This window comes from Panthera tigris, chromosome B1, assembly GCF_018350195.1.
Source record: "Panthera tigris isolate Pti1 chromosome B1, P.tigris_Pti1_mat1.1, whole genome shotgun sequence".
Lineage (NCBI taxonomy): Eukaryota > Metazoa > Chordata > Mammalia > Carnivora > Felidae > Panthera > Panthera tigris.
Window position 1 is genome coordinate 41,107,977 of NC_056663.1, and position 12,044 is coordinate 41,120,020.

At 47.0% G+C, this 12,044-nt stretch overlaps 1 protein-coding gene across 2 annotated transcripts in view; it reads left to right on the forward strand.

Moving 5' to 3' along the window:
- The window catches only part of ANK1 (ankyrin 1), a 217,389-nt gene that overhangs the window by 177,790 nt on the left and 27,555 nt on the right, over positions 1-12,044 (forward strand). For both annotated transcript variants that reach the window (XM_042983382.1, XM_042983383.1), the window contains 5 exons: positions 86-205; positions 1,470-1,548; positions 1,828-1,902; positions 3,641-3,772; positions 4,591-4,737. In XM_042983382.1, coding sequence (XP_042839316.1) covers positions 86-205; positions 1,470-1,548; positions 1,828-1,902; positions 3,641-3,772; positions 4,591-4,737 — 553 coding nt within the window. The remainder of the gene's footprint in view (positions 1-85; positions 206-1,469; positions 1,549-1,827; positions 1,903-3,640; positions 3,773-4,590; positions 4,738-12,044) is intronic.

Consider the following 12,044-nt stretch of genomic DNA (forward strand, 5'->3'; position numbering starts at 1 on the left):
GGAGGCAGAAGTCTCTAAGCCAACCAGCCTGGTGGCCTCTGGAACAGCACCCCCCCGAATCTTGCTTTTGTGTGATTGAATTTAGGTGAGGGACAGCAGTCGAGAACCAGCAGGGTCCTTGTCATTTCTGCGCAAGGCGATGAAGTATGAGGACACCCAGCACATTCTCTGTCACCTGAACATCACCATGCCCCCCTGTACCAAGGTGAGCTGCCCTCCGATGAGGACCCTCACCAGAGATGGGGTTCCCTGAGGAGGTCCCGAAACAGACGCAAGGGCGCGTGCTTCCCAAGGACCTCTTACCGTCACAAAGCAGCCTTTGAAGGCTCTTTGCCGTCTTCTGGACAGTTGACGGTGGCCTGGCAGGGAGAGTGTGCCCTGGCCCTTTCTGCAAAGCTAGGACCAGATGCCAGTGTCAGACAGTGGTCTGCATGTTCTCACTGTGGGCCTTGAGCCCTCTAGGATATTCCTTTTCGAAGGCTAGAAGGAGCCCAAAAGATGTCTACCTGAGCACCCCTCGTCTGGGCTCTCTGAGGCTTAGAACTGGGTGTCACATTGCTCAAGGTGACCCAGCTGTTTGATAGGCTTTTTCAGGCCTCCTTTTCATATACTTGCTTATCTTCCCCAGGGTGCCAGGCCCTCAGAGAAGGGAGCCCTGGTGTCTCAGCCACTGCAAACACCCAGATTTTTGAGCTCAGCAAAAGCGTCTTGACCAAGTATGTTGATTTATCCATACCTGTAAGAGCATCCGAGTCACCACTGCGCAAGGGACTTTGGAGGGATCATATGTCTCCATGTTCTTGTTGGTGTCGTTTGGCTGCTGCCATCGTTGTAATTGTCAGCCTTCCGTGCCCAACTAGGGAGAAAGCAAGGTTACATCCATATGTCGTGGCTCGATTTCTCTTTACTGTCTGGGGAGAGTATGAGTGCACTTCTCTTTCAAAAGAGGATTTCCTGCACCCAGAGCTAGCATCTGGGTGCTTCTCTGTAGGGCTGGAGTGCTAAGCCTCGGACTGGTGCCAAAAATAGGTCTTTTGAGTATAAAGGAACCCAGAAAGAAACACTGGTTTTTAAGTTCAAACCCCAGCTCTGCCACTCATTAGCTGAGCTGCCTTGGGCAAGTTACTTAACCCCTCTAGGCCTCAGTGTCCTCATGGATGAGATGGGAATAGTAATTGTACCTGCCCAGGGGCTGTTGTGTGCATCAAACAGGGCCTGTCACGTGGTAAAGGCCATGTGAGCTTGCCATTACTATTAGTGATAAAGTGTGTGACTCTCATCACTCCCTCTGGACCCCCACCTCTTCGCACACATCTGCTCTTTGTGTTGCGGCTCCAGAGACACAGACCTACTTATTGTTGGCCGGGATTGGCGTCATGCCCACCCCATAGCCCCCGGGCTCCGAGCACCTTCCCACCAAGGGGGTAACCCCAAGCCCAAAGCACCCTTTCCTCATCTTTCTTCTGCAGGGGAGCGGAGCTGATGACAGGAAGAGGACGTTGACTCCCCTGGCCCTGAGATACAGCATTCTCAGCGAATCGTCACTGGGTATGAACCCCTTTGTGATATGTGCTCACTGCCTTCCCAGGAGGTTGTGGGTCACATCACTCCCCCTCACTCCTTCAAGAGCTCTGCGTTGATGCGATTTCCTTAACTCGTTATGAGCACAGCATGCAGAGCCTTTGGCCCTGCTCCCCACGGAATGCTTGCAGGCCAGCATACAGAGGTCCGCCGGGGGCCAGAACATCCATCTGAGGTCATTTACCCACACCTGCCCATTCTGTGTCCTGCCAAGGCTGCTAAATGAAACCCAATGCTTCTCCCTAGGTTTTCTCAGTGGGACCGACCGAGCAGATATGAAGATGGCTATTATATCAGAGCACCTTGGCCTCAGCTGGGCGGGTAAGTCGGGGACTCGGGGGCAAAAGGCACCTTGCCAGTCTACACGTACCCCTCCGGCTTCTTGCCTCTACCTCTTCCTACTGTCCTCGGTGCATCTGATGTGTGATTGTCTTGTGCAAGTCTGTTGCCCAAGCAGTGCCTTTGGGTATACCCATGGAAAGTAAGCTCCCACCCTCCTCCATTCCTGCCCGGTTTTTCTTTTTTTTTCTGCCTGGGTTTACTTTATAAGAAAGAATTAACTTTTGAGATTACGAGAGACCTTAGAATTGATCTGGTTCACCTCATTTTACAGATGGGAAAATTGAGATCCAGCTGAATAGAGTGGCTCTAATTAGTGACAGAGCCCTGGAAAACCAGCCAACAAATAAGCACAGAAACAAAAAACTATGTCTCTATGACTGCCTTTCTCTTCCTCCCTGTACTCACGTTGCCCTTTCTCAAAGGCTGACTTTGTTGAAGGAAAGGAAGGAAGAAAAGGAGATGGCTCATTTTGTTCACTTGTAATCTCTGGCTGTACCTGAGGTCTGCCAGAAGTCCCACAACAAAAGGGTAGATCACATCTGAAGTGACACTGTGTGTGGGAAAATACAAGTGAAAGCTCAAAATGCGTTTTATTCAGTCACAGGACCTATAACTTAACCACCCCCCCGCCACCGCCTTGTTATGTTAGCTTTTATATGAATGGACTGCCTTTACTCAGTCACCCTGTGGAGAGGACTTCAGAGAAACTCAGAAGCCTTAGCAATAAGGCTTACTGAAAGGCTCTGTGACAGAAATTTACGACAGAAATTCAGGAGCTGTTCGTTCTTAAGCCAAAAAAGAACGCCTACTGCTGCTTCTTGGTGTGTGTGTGTGTGTACCTGTGCATTCTGATCCTTACCATCACTGTTCCCTCTGGTCTTCCTCATCCTTGAAATTAGACTCTGAGGCTGTTCTCCCTTCCAAAGCACCTGTGAGAAATAACAATAAAAATAATGGGAGGGTGGGGCGCCTGGGTGACTCAGTCGGTTGAGCGTCCGACTTCAGCTCAGGTCATGACCTCATGGTCCATGGGTTCAAGCCCTGTGTCAGGCTCTGTGCTGACAGTTCTGAGCCTGGAGCCTGCTTCGGATTCTGTGTCTCCCTCTCTCTGCCCCTCCCCCATTCATGCTCTGTCTGTCTCAGAAATAAATAAACATTAAAAAAATAATAATAACGGGAGGGAGAAAGCTAACATTCTGTGTTATTGCCTTGCATTTAAATGGGAGCTTATATTTTCATTTTAAATGTAATTAGTGCCTTTCCCTGAAGAAACGTAAATACAGAAAAGCATTCCCGTGATAACTGCTTCCTGGTGGAAAGTTAGTGGCACAGACGGCACTGGAGTGGGCGTCCGCAGGCTCAGCCTACTCCTGGCTCTGGCCTTAGCTTGTGCCACGACCTTGCATAAGCATTAACCTTGCTGAGAGGCTCAGCCTTGTCATCTAATAATATGTGAATTGATGAAAGAAAGAAAAGATATTCCTTCATTCGTTCATTCAATACCGATTTTTTGAGCATTCCTATCCCTGCCCTATTTTCTGGATGTCGGAAGATGTAGGTGTCTGTGTTCCCCTAGTTGCTTCCTGGTAAGAAGGAATACCAAAACCCAGGGGGCACTGTTCCTTGATTCCCGGTACTCCCTGCCAGATGCAAGGCACAGCACCTGCTGGGGGGACCGGAGGTGGGCTCACATCCAGTCTTGCTTCTCTGCCTGCAGAGCTGGCTCGGGAGCTTCAGTTCAGCGTGGAAGACATCAACAGGATCCGTGTGGAAAACCCCAACTCCTTGCTGGAGCAGAGTGCAGCCTTGTTGAATCTCTGGGTCACCCGCGAAGGCAAAAACGCAAAGAGTCAGTACCGTTAAGCTAAGGAAGCGTCCTCTGTCCAAAGCCCGTGCAGGACCTCCCCTTCACCGGAGCCTTTCTGCCTTCTAGCTCCAGTTGCCGTCTTTGCCTTGGAGCCAATCCCTTTTGCTGTCTCTGTCTCTCTGCCCCTCACACACACACCTGTCAGGGTCCTGGGGTCCTCGGGGAGTCCTATCATAAGAGGATAGGATGGTCTTGGCCTTGGCCTTTTTCCCATCCCCCGAATAAGACAAGAGCCACACCAGAACGAGATGACAGCACAGGTGTAGGGTATGTGACTTTTCACTGAGTTTCTCAAACAAATGAGGACTGTCCTCTCAGAACAGAGCAAATCCTGCCTGATACAGGAACATCTTTTCCTCCAACCTGGAGGGAAGATCCGTCGCCCTGTTTTCAGCCCTTTCTCAACTAAATTCCCATACTCAGAAACACTGAGAGGAAATTGGGTGTCTGCATTTGGATCTCAAATCAACTGGTGAGGACCAAGGATCTCAAAAGGACAGTATCCTCTTCTCCTCACTCTCATTTCTTGCAGAATTCCTCTCAGATTACAAAAAAAACAGTCTTCCCATGCTTTGCAGTTGACTACCCTTAGGGTTTGGAAAAGATCTGTCAAAGGGTAACAAAAGCTTCCCCCCCACCCCCCAGAGGCAGGTAGTTTTGATTCTGACAAAGGAGGGGTGCTGAGAAAACAAATCATCCCCCACTTCCCTCCCTTCTCCACACCCCACAACATTCCCACACTGTCTATGAGGATTGGAGCCCCCTTGGCCAGCGCCCCTTCTTCCCTTCTCCCCCTGCAGTGGACAATCTGTACGCAGCCCTGCGCAACATTGACCGGAGTGAGATCGTGAACATGCTGGAGGGCTCGGGCAGACAGAGCCGCAATCTGAAACCCGACCGGAGACACAGGGACCGGGACTACTCTTCGTCACCCTCCCAGATGAATGGTGAGTGTCTCCTGGAAGGAGGTGGGGCTGCGCTGAGCGCCACCTTCCAGGCACCAGCACAGGACACTTCGTGAAACCATCTTTCCCTCTGGTGGGAGGTTTGGTCTCCTCGAACTCCCTCCCTGGTGGTGCTGAGAGCAGAGACAAGCAAAAGAGACAGGGGAGCACTCCTGTGCAGCGGGGCTCCCGGATGCTCCCCTAGGCTCCAGGCTCCTGCTGCAGTCCAGGGAACAGCTGGAGTCACCCCTGCATGTTGCAGAGGCTCTCCATGGTTCTGTGCCACCAGTGGCCCTACCTCTTGGGGCCTGTGTCCCCATCTGTAAAACAGTCAGTGGTAGAGAAGCAAAGGGCATGGAGATTCTGGCCCAAGATCTGATGTGGTGAAGCTGGCAGGTGTTTTAGAAGTCCTATGAGGCTAAGTGGGCTTCTTTCCTTTGAGTCTAGTCTCTCTGTTTCTCTCCCTCCCTTTTTTCTCACTCCATCTCTTTCCTCTCATCCTTTTTAATGTGCTTCAGCATGGCACAGACCCCCAGTGTGACCAGGCCCTAGGGGAGGAAGCCCGGAGGCCCCTGACCTTTGCCCCCAGTACCCACACAGCAGCCTCCTGTGCACCAGTGTCGTTGCAGCAGCAGTGAAATTAGCCACCTGCATGAAGGAGAGGGGATTGGGGGTCCCCCACCCCTTCCCCCTCACCTGCCCTCTCTCCAGCCACTGGGCACAGAAACAGCAGAGGCCCCGCTCTTTGGAACTATCTCCTCTTCTTTAGAGTCAGCAGGTTAGATCAGATTCCCAAGATTCCTTACAGACCTTGAAGAAACAATTTTAAGTCTATGAACTATCTTCTTGTGGTGCCTAAATATGTCACCCTAGGCGGCGACATCGCGCTGTCTGTGCTTCCCAAGCGGCTAGTTTACTGGCCATCCCTGGCCACACACTCACGTGCATGCTGGGCAGGTGCCCGTGGCACGGGGGGGACCTGCCATGAGCCGGTAAGTTCTAAGTCAGTCTGGGCACGGGGCCTCCTTTTGCCAGGTGGGGCCTGTGCATGCCAAGCCCCTTACACGTTTCTCTCTCCCGTGTCTTGTGTCTCCTGAAACATGCTGGGTGCAGGGCTCCTCTGTTGATCACGTCCTGTCATCTTTCTCTTCTGCCTCTGACCTCACCTGGACCTCTAGTCCGCTCATTCTCTCGCACTGCCTATCTCCACTGTCTCCACCTCGGCCGGGTGTTCAGGAGCCGTCTGCCTCCACAGATGCATGTCGTGAAAGACTTCTAGCCCTTCCTCCCCACCAGTCTCATGGCCGTGTGCGAGGGCGTGTGTGTGCGCATGCACGAGGGCCTGCGAGTGCCTGAGGAGTTGTCTCTCACTCTTCAGGCCCGGCATAAAGGCTTCAAGGCCGTGGTCCCCTCCCATGTCCCTTGGGGACCTGGCCGGAGCATTGCGGGGACTGCTGAGTAGACCAGCTCCCTTTCACAGAGGGAGAAAGGGAGGACAGTTGAGGAAATGCTGAAAGCTTCAGGAAATCCAAGTGACAAAATGCATCTCCTTTTCTCTGTGATATCTGATCACTTGGTTGGGTTTCTTAATATTCCCAGTGCTGTTTCTATCAAGTCAAATCTGCAAGTTTTTGTTTCTCTGTGCCCCAGTCATGTACCTAGACGACACAGGCCCGTAGAATTACACGAGTATAAACAAGGAAGTTATGACCGTTAAAAATAAGTTAAGAAGGTGGATCCCCTGTTAAGTGTTCTTACTGCAGTTAAAAAAAAGAATCTCCCACTGGCCACAGGACTTACAACTACAGTCAAGCCTAGAGAGCCCAACGCCTAACCAGAGTTCAGAATCCCTCTGTGGGACTGACTGGGTCTCTACATGCTCTGTGACAGGTGAAATGGGCTCTGTTTTAGTTGGTCTGCTCATTTAGCAAGTACTTTTTGAACACCTACCACAGGCCAGGCGCTGGTCTAGGCAGGGGAGATAAATCAGTTCTCAAGCACACACACACAAATCTCCCTTAACGCCCTGCCCTGCCCTCGTGGAACTTACCTTCTGTTTGGAGAGTCAAACAACTGCATAACTTGTGAGGGAAGCATCTAAAGTGCTAACAGGGGGAGGGAGCAGGAGCAGAGGTCAGAGGGCAACAGGAGGCCAGTTCTTACAGGCTACCCTAAGGATATTGGGTTTACTGGTAGCAAGCGGGAGAGCCACTGGAGGCTCTGGAGGGAAAGAGTAACATAATGTAACTTAAGTTTTCAAAGGATTCCTCTCCCTGCTTTGTTGATTTTTAGACCATCACAAACTGAATGCTTCTGTGCTTCCTGGCTTCTCTGTGTGGCCCTGTCACCCCTTCAGAGACCCCCCTCCAACAGGTCTGCTGATGAACACAGGCTGTGTGCCCTGCGTGCATGCTCCCCACCATGGCCCAAGCAGACACTCATTAGCAGATGCCCAGCTCGGTCTACTCTTCCTTTTCTGGCACTAGAATTGGCTTCTATGTGTTTATCCTGCCCTCTTCTCTGTCCTGGGAAGACGGTTCTGGCCTGGAAAGAAGGAGCAGGAGGGATGAAAGATAGAAGGGTAGGGAGGCAGTAGCCTTCCATGGTTCCTCCAGTGTCCTCCTGGGCAGGGGCCCATGCTGGCTTGTCTGGGTGCCTGCCCGGCCCTCTGCACTGATGTCACAGCTGTACGTGGCCTTCTCTGCACCTGACCTCGCTTCTCTGCTTCTCTGAGCCTCCTGATGAAGCCATGGGGACAAAGGACAGTGCTTGAGTGCTCTGTGCTGTCAGGGAAACAGAAACTTGAGGTCTGTTTTCCTTCCTTCTTGACTCTTCCTGCCATATACACCTGGCTGGCCTGGTCAGAGCATAAGGGGGCTTAAGTTCAAAGGCCAGTTTTCTTCCCCTACACAAGAGGGAACTGCCCTGGGCCCTTGGGTAATATACATAAAGAAAAAAATTGCCTATAAAGCAAAAAAAAAAAAAAAAAAAAAAAAGAAAGAAAGAATGAATGAATGAAAAACATGTTTCTAAAAGAGAAATCAGATTTCTCATATAAAAGGAAAAAAAATGGACATCTCACATCCACACTTGTCAGGTCCATTGGTTTGATAAATTGGACACATAGTAATGTCTTCTTAGAAAGAAAATGTGTTTTACTTCTGTCAGCTCCTGATCACAACTAGTGAGTATGGCTTTTGTCTGAGGCCAGGTTGGCTGCCCTTCCTTGTCTAGCTGGCTACTAACATTAAACTATGAGGGTGATCATTATGTCTTGGTTAGCAGAGACCCAGCAGGATAACCTGAGATGGAGACTTAGGGAGGAACTGCTGGTCTGTGCTCTGCCCCAAAGCAGTATGTATAGTTGCCTCTTACCTGATTTCCCCAAAATGCAACTCTGGAGAGGAGACCTCTAGACTGAAGGGTGGGCTGGTGGCTCCCATGTGGCAGAGCCACGTGTGACTGTGAGAAAGACAGGCACTTCTAAAATTCAACTAGGGGACACAGCAGACCTTATTATAGTCTGATCCATCCCAGATCTTGTGAGATAATCCTCATGACGATGTGCTCAGGCCTTATGAACATTGTTCTGACTTAATAGTAATCACCACTGGCACTGAGTATGACCATCTATGGTCTCAGATCCAAGCTTGTGAGGATGTGGATAGGTCAGTGGGTGTCCTCTGGAGACTGAGAGGGAGAAGCAAGGCATACACCCTAAACATTATTACTAGAGGAGAGGCCCCAGAATAAAGAAAAGGCAGGAAGTCCTGGGAGAGGATGTGCATGCGTTTTCTTCGTGGACACATTTCATTTGTGTGACATTCCATGAAGTGACCACCATGGAAGTTTTAAGGAGGATAAGTCCCAAAGGATACCCAAGAAAGAGCCTCCAGTATTCTGTGGCCAGTAGAGCTACCCTCTCCTGGTCCTTATCAGGTCTTACTGAGATTCCCAAAAGTTACAGAATACTCACTTGGCTATTATTTGAGGGGCTATTTAAGATGCATTCCACTTCTGGGGTACCTGGCTGGCTCCATCAGTGGAGTGTGTGACTCTTGATCTCGGGGTCATGATTTCAAGCCCCACCGAGGGTGCTGAGGTTACTTAAATGAATTTTTAAAAAAGAGGATGCATTCCACTGCTGGCCAAAATGAGGTATTAAGGACTGAATATACCCTCCTGCTTAAAAAAGCCAAAAAAAAAAAATGGGCCAAATATAGGAAATAATGGTTTTCAAGACTTTAGACACAGTGAACAAAAGGCAGTGATCTATGGGACCTAGGAAATAATTGAGGGAAACTCTGTAATTGCTAGTTTCTAGGTCATGACATAGGGCAGAGAAATCCAAGAAGTTTCCCTGGGTTGAGGAGACGTTGAGAATCCAGAGAGAAAGGAGCAGCTAGAGTTGCCAAGATATACAGTGCCAGAGAAAACATAGCTGCTTGAAGAATCCTGGAGCTCTTCAGAGGGTCCCCTGCAAGTTTTGGTTGAGTATTAATCAGCTATTCCCGACAGTCAGATGGATCATTCAGAAACATTGCAGAGGAAACAAAAAAGGGCCTTACCTGGAAATGGAGAGTAACTAGTCCTACATTGATCAATGCTCCAGCCCTATCTAATCAACCTTGAAAGCAAACCTCAAAAGGATCAGACTGTTTCCAAGTTACTTAACTGCATAACAGAACAAAGCTCAAGAATGTTTATAGGAATACAGAAATATCCAACACCCACCAAGGTAAAATTTACAATGTCTGACATCCAGTTAAAGATTACCAGACATACAGAGAGACAGGAAAGTGTGACCCGTAATAAAGAGAAAAATCAATCAACACTAACTCTAAACTGAAACAGATGTTAGAATTAGCATACAAGAATGTTAAAACAGTTATTATAACTGTATTTAAGGTGTCCAAAAAGTTAAGGAGAGACATAGAAAATATTTTTAAAAGACTCAAACCAGTCTTCTAGAGATGAAACTATAATGTGTAGGATGAAAAATACACTGAATGAGATTTGACATCACAGAAGAAAAGATTAAGGAATTTGACAACATAGCAATAAAAACTCTTCAAAATGAAACACAGAAAGAAAAGAGTTTTTTTTTTAATCTTTATTTTTGAGAGAAAGAGACAGAGCATGAGCAGGGGAGGGGCGGAGAGAGAGGGAGACACAGAATCCAAAGCAGCTCCAGGCTCTGAGCTTTCAGCACAGAGCCCGATGTGGGCCTCAAACCCACGAACCATGAGATCATGATCCGAGCCGAAGCTGGATGCTCAACCAACTGAGCCACCCAAGTGCCCCAAGAAAAAAATTTTAAAGCATCAATCAGCTATGGGACAATTTCAAGTGGCCTTATATATGTGGAAATAGTTTCCAACAGAGAATGGGTGAAAAAACATTTGAATAAATAAGGGTTGAAAAATGTCCAAATTTGTCAAAAACTAATCCAAGAAGATTACACAAATCCAAGAAGTTCAGTGAACCACATGTACAAGAAAAATGGACACAATGATGCCAAGGCATATTTTAAGCAAATTGGTCAAACTAGTGGTAAAGTCTTGAAAGCAGCCAAAGAAAAAGGGACATATTATGTATGAAAGAACAAAAGGTAAGGATGACATCAGTGGTGCCTGGGTGGCTCAGTCAGTTGAGCATCTGACTCTTGATTTTGACCCAGGTCATGATCTCATGTTCGTGGGATTGAGACCTGTGTTGGACTTCATGCTGATGGCCTAGAGCCTGCTTGGGATTCTCTCCCTCCCTCTCTCTCTGCCCTTTCACTGCTCTCACTCTGTCTCTCTCTCAATAAATAAACGTAAAAAAGACTTTTTAAAAAGATAAGAATGACATCAAACTTCTTGTTGGAAACAATGCAAGTCCAAAGACAGTGGAGAAACATCTTTAAAGTAGACTAAATCTTTAAAGAGCATCTCTGACCTATAACTCTATGCCTAGCAAAAGTAGCTTTCAAAAATGAAAGCAAATTCATCCCCAGGAGACCCATGCTTCAAGCAATATTAAAAAAGAAACAATAGGGGCATGTGGGTGGCTCAGTCAGTTAAGCATCCATCCAGCTCTTGATCTTAGCTCAGGTCTTGAGCTCAGGGTCGTGAGTTTGAGCCCCACATTGGGCTCCACCCTGGACATGAAGACTACTTTAAAAATAAATAAACAAACAAATAAATAAATAAAATAATAAAAGTCTTTCAGGCCGAAGGAAAATGATATCAGACAGAAATATGGATCTCCAAGAAGGAATTAACAATGCCAAAAACATTAACTGCAAGGATAAATACATAATTTTCTAATTAGTTACATTATTTCCTCATTATTGAAATCTCTTTAAAAGATAACTGTGTAAACAAAAATAACAATAATATAATGTTGGGTTCATAACACATGTGAAAGTGAAATGTATGACAATAGTACAAAAGTCAAAAAGTCAAGAGGGGAAAAATAGAAGTGTACTATTGTAAGGTGCTAATACTATATACCAAGTGGTATAATTTCACTTCAAAGTAGACTGTGATAGGTCAAGGATGTATATTATAAGCCTTAAAGCAACTATTGAAATAATAAAACAAAGAATTGTACCTAATAATTCATCCAAATAGATCAAATGGAGTCATAATAAATTTCAATTAATTCAAAAGACATAAAGGAAGAAAAAAGAAGAAAAGATGGGACAAAGAAAGTAGAAATTAGCAAGTAATAGATTTAAACCTAAACACATTTTTAAATAAAGTTTATTTATTTATTTTGAGAGAGAGAACATGTGCACACAGGTGAGGGAGGGGCAGAGAGAGGGGGAGAAAGAGAATCCCAAGCAGGCTCCACACTGTCAGCGTAGAGCCCGACATGGGGCTTAATCTCATGAACCTCAAGATTACAACCTGAGCCACAATCAAGAGTTGGATGCATAACCAACTGAGTCACCCAGGCACCCCTAAACCTAACCATACTAACAATCTCATTAAATGTAAATGGTCTGAATACCCCAATGAAAAGGCAGAGATAGTCATAATGAATATATAGGTAAGTCTCAACTATCCTCTTCAAACACAAAGTCCTTAAAAGGATGAGAAAAGATAAACTGTGCTAACACTAATCAAAAGACAACTGGAATGGCTGTATTAATATCAAACAAGTGGGTTTTAGAACAAAGAGTATTACCAGAGATGAAGAAAATAATTTCATAAGTAGTTCAAGCACATAACAATCCTAAATACTTATGCACCTAGTAAGATAGCTTTCAAATACATGAAGCAAAATCTGGGAAAACTGCAATGACAAGTAGACAAAACCAC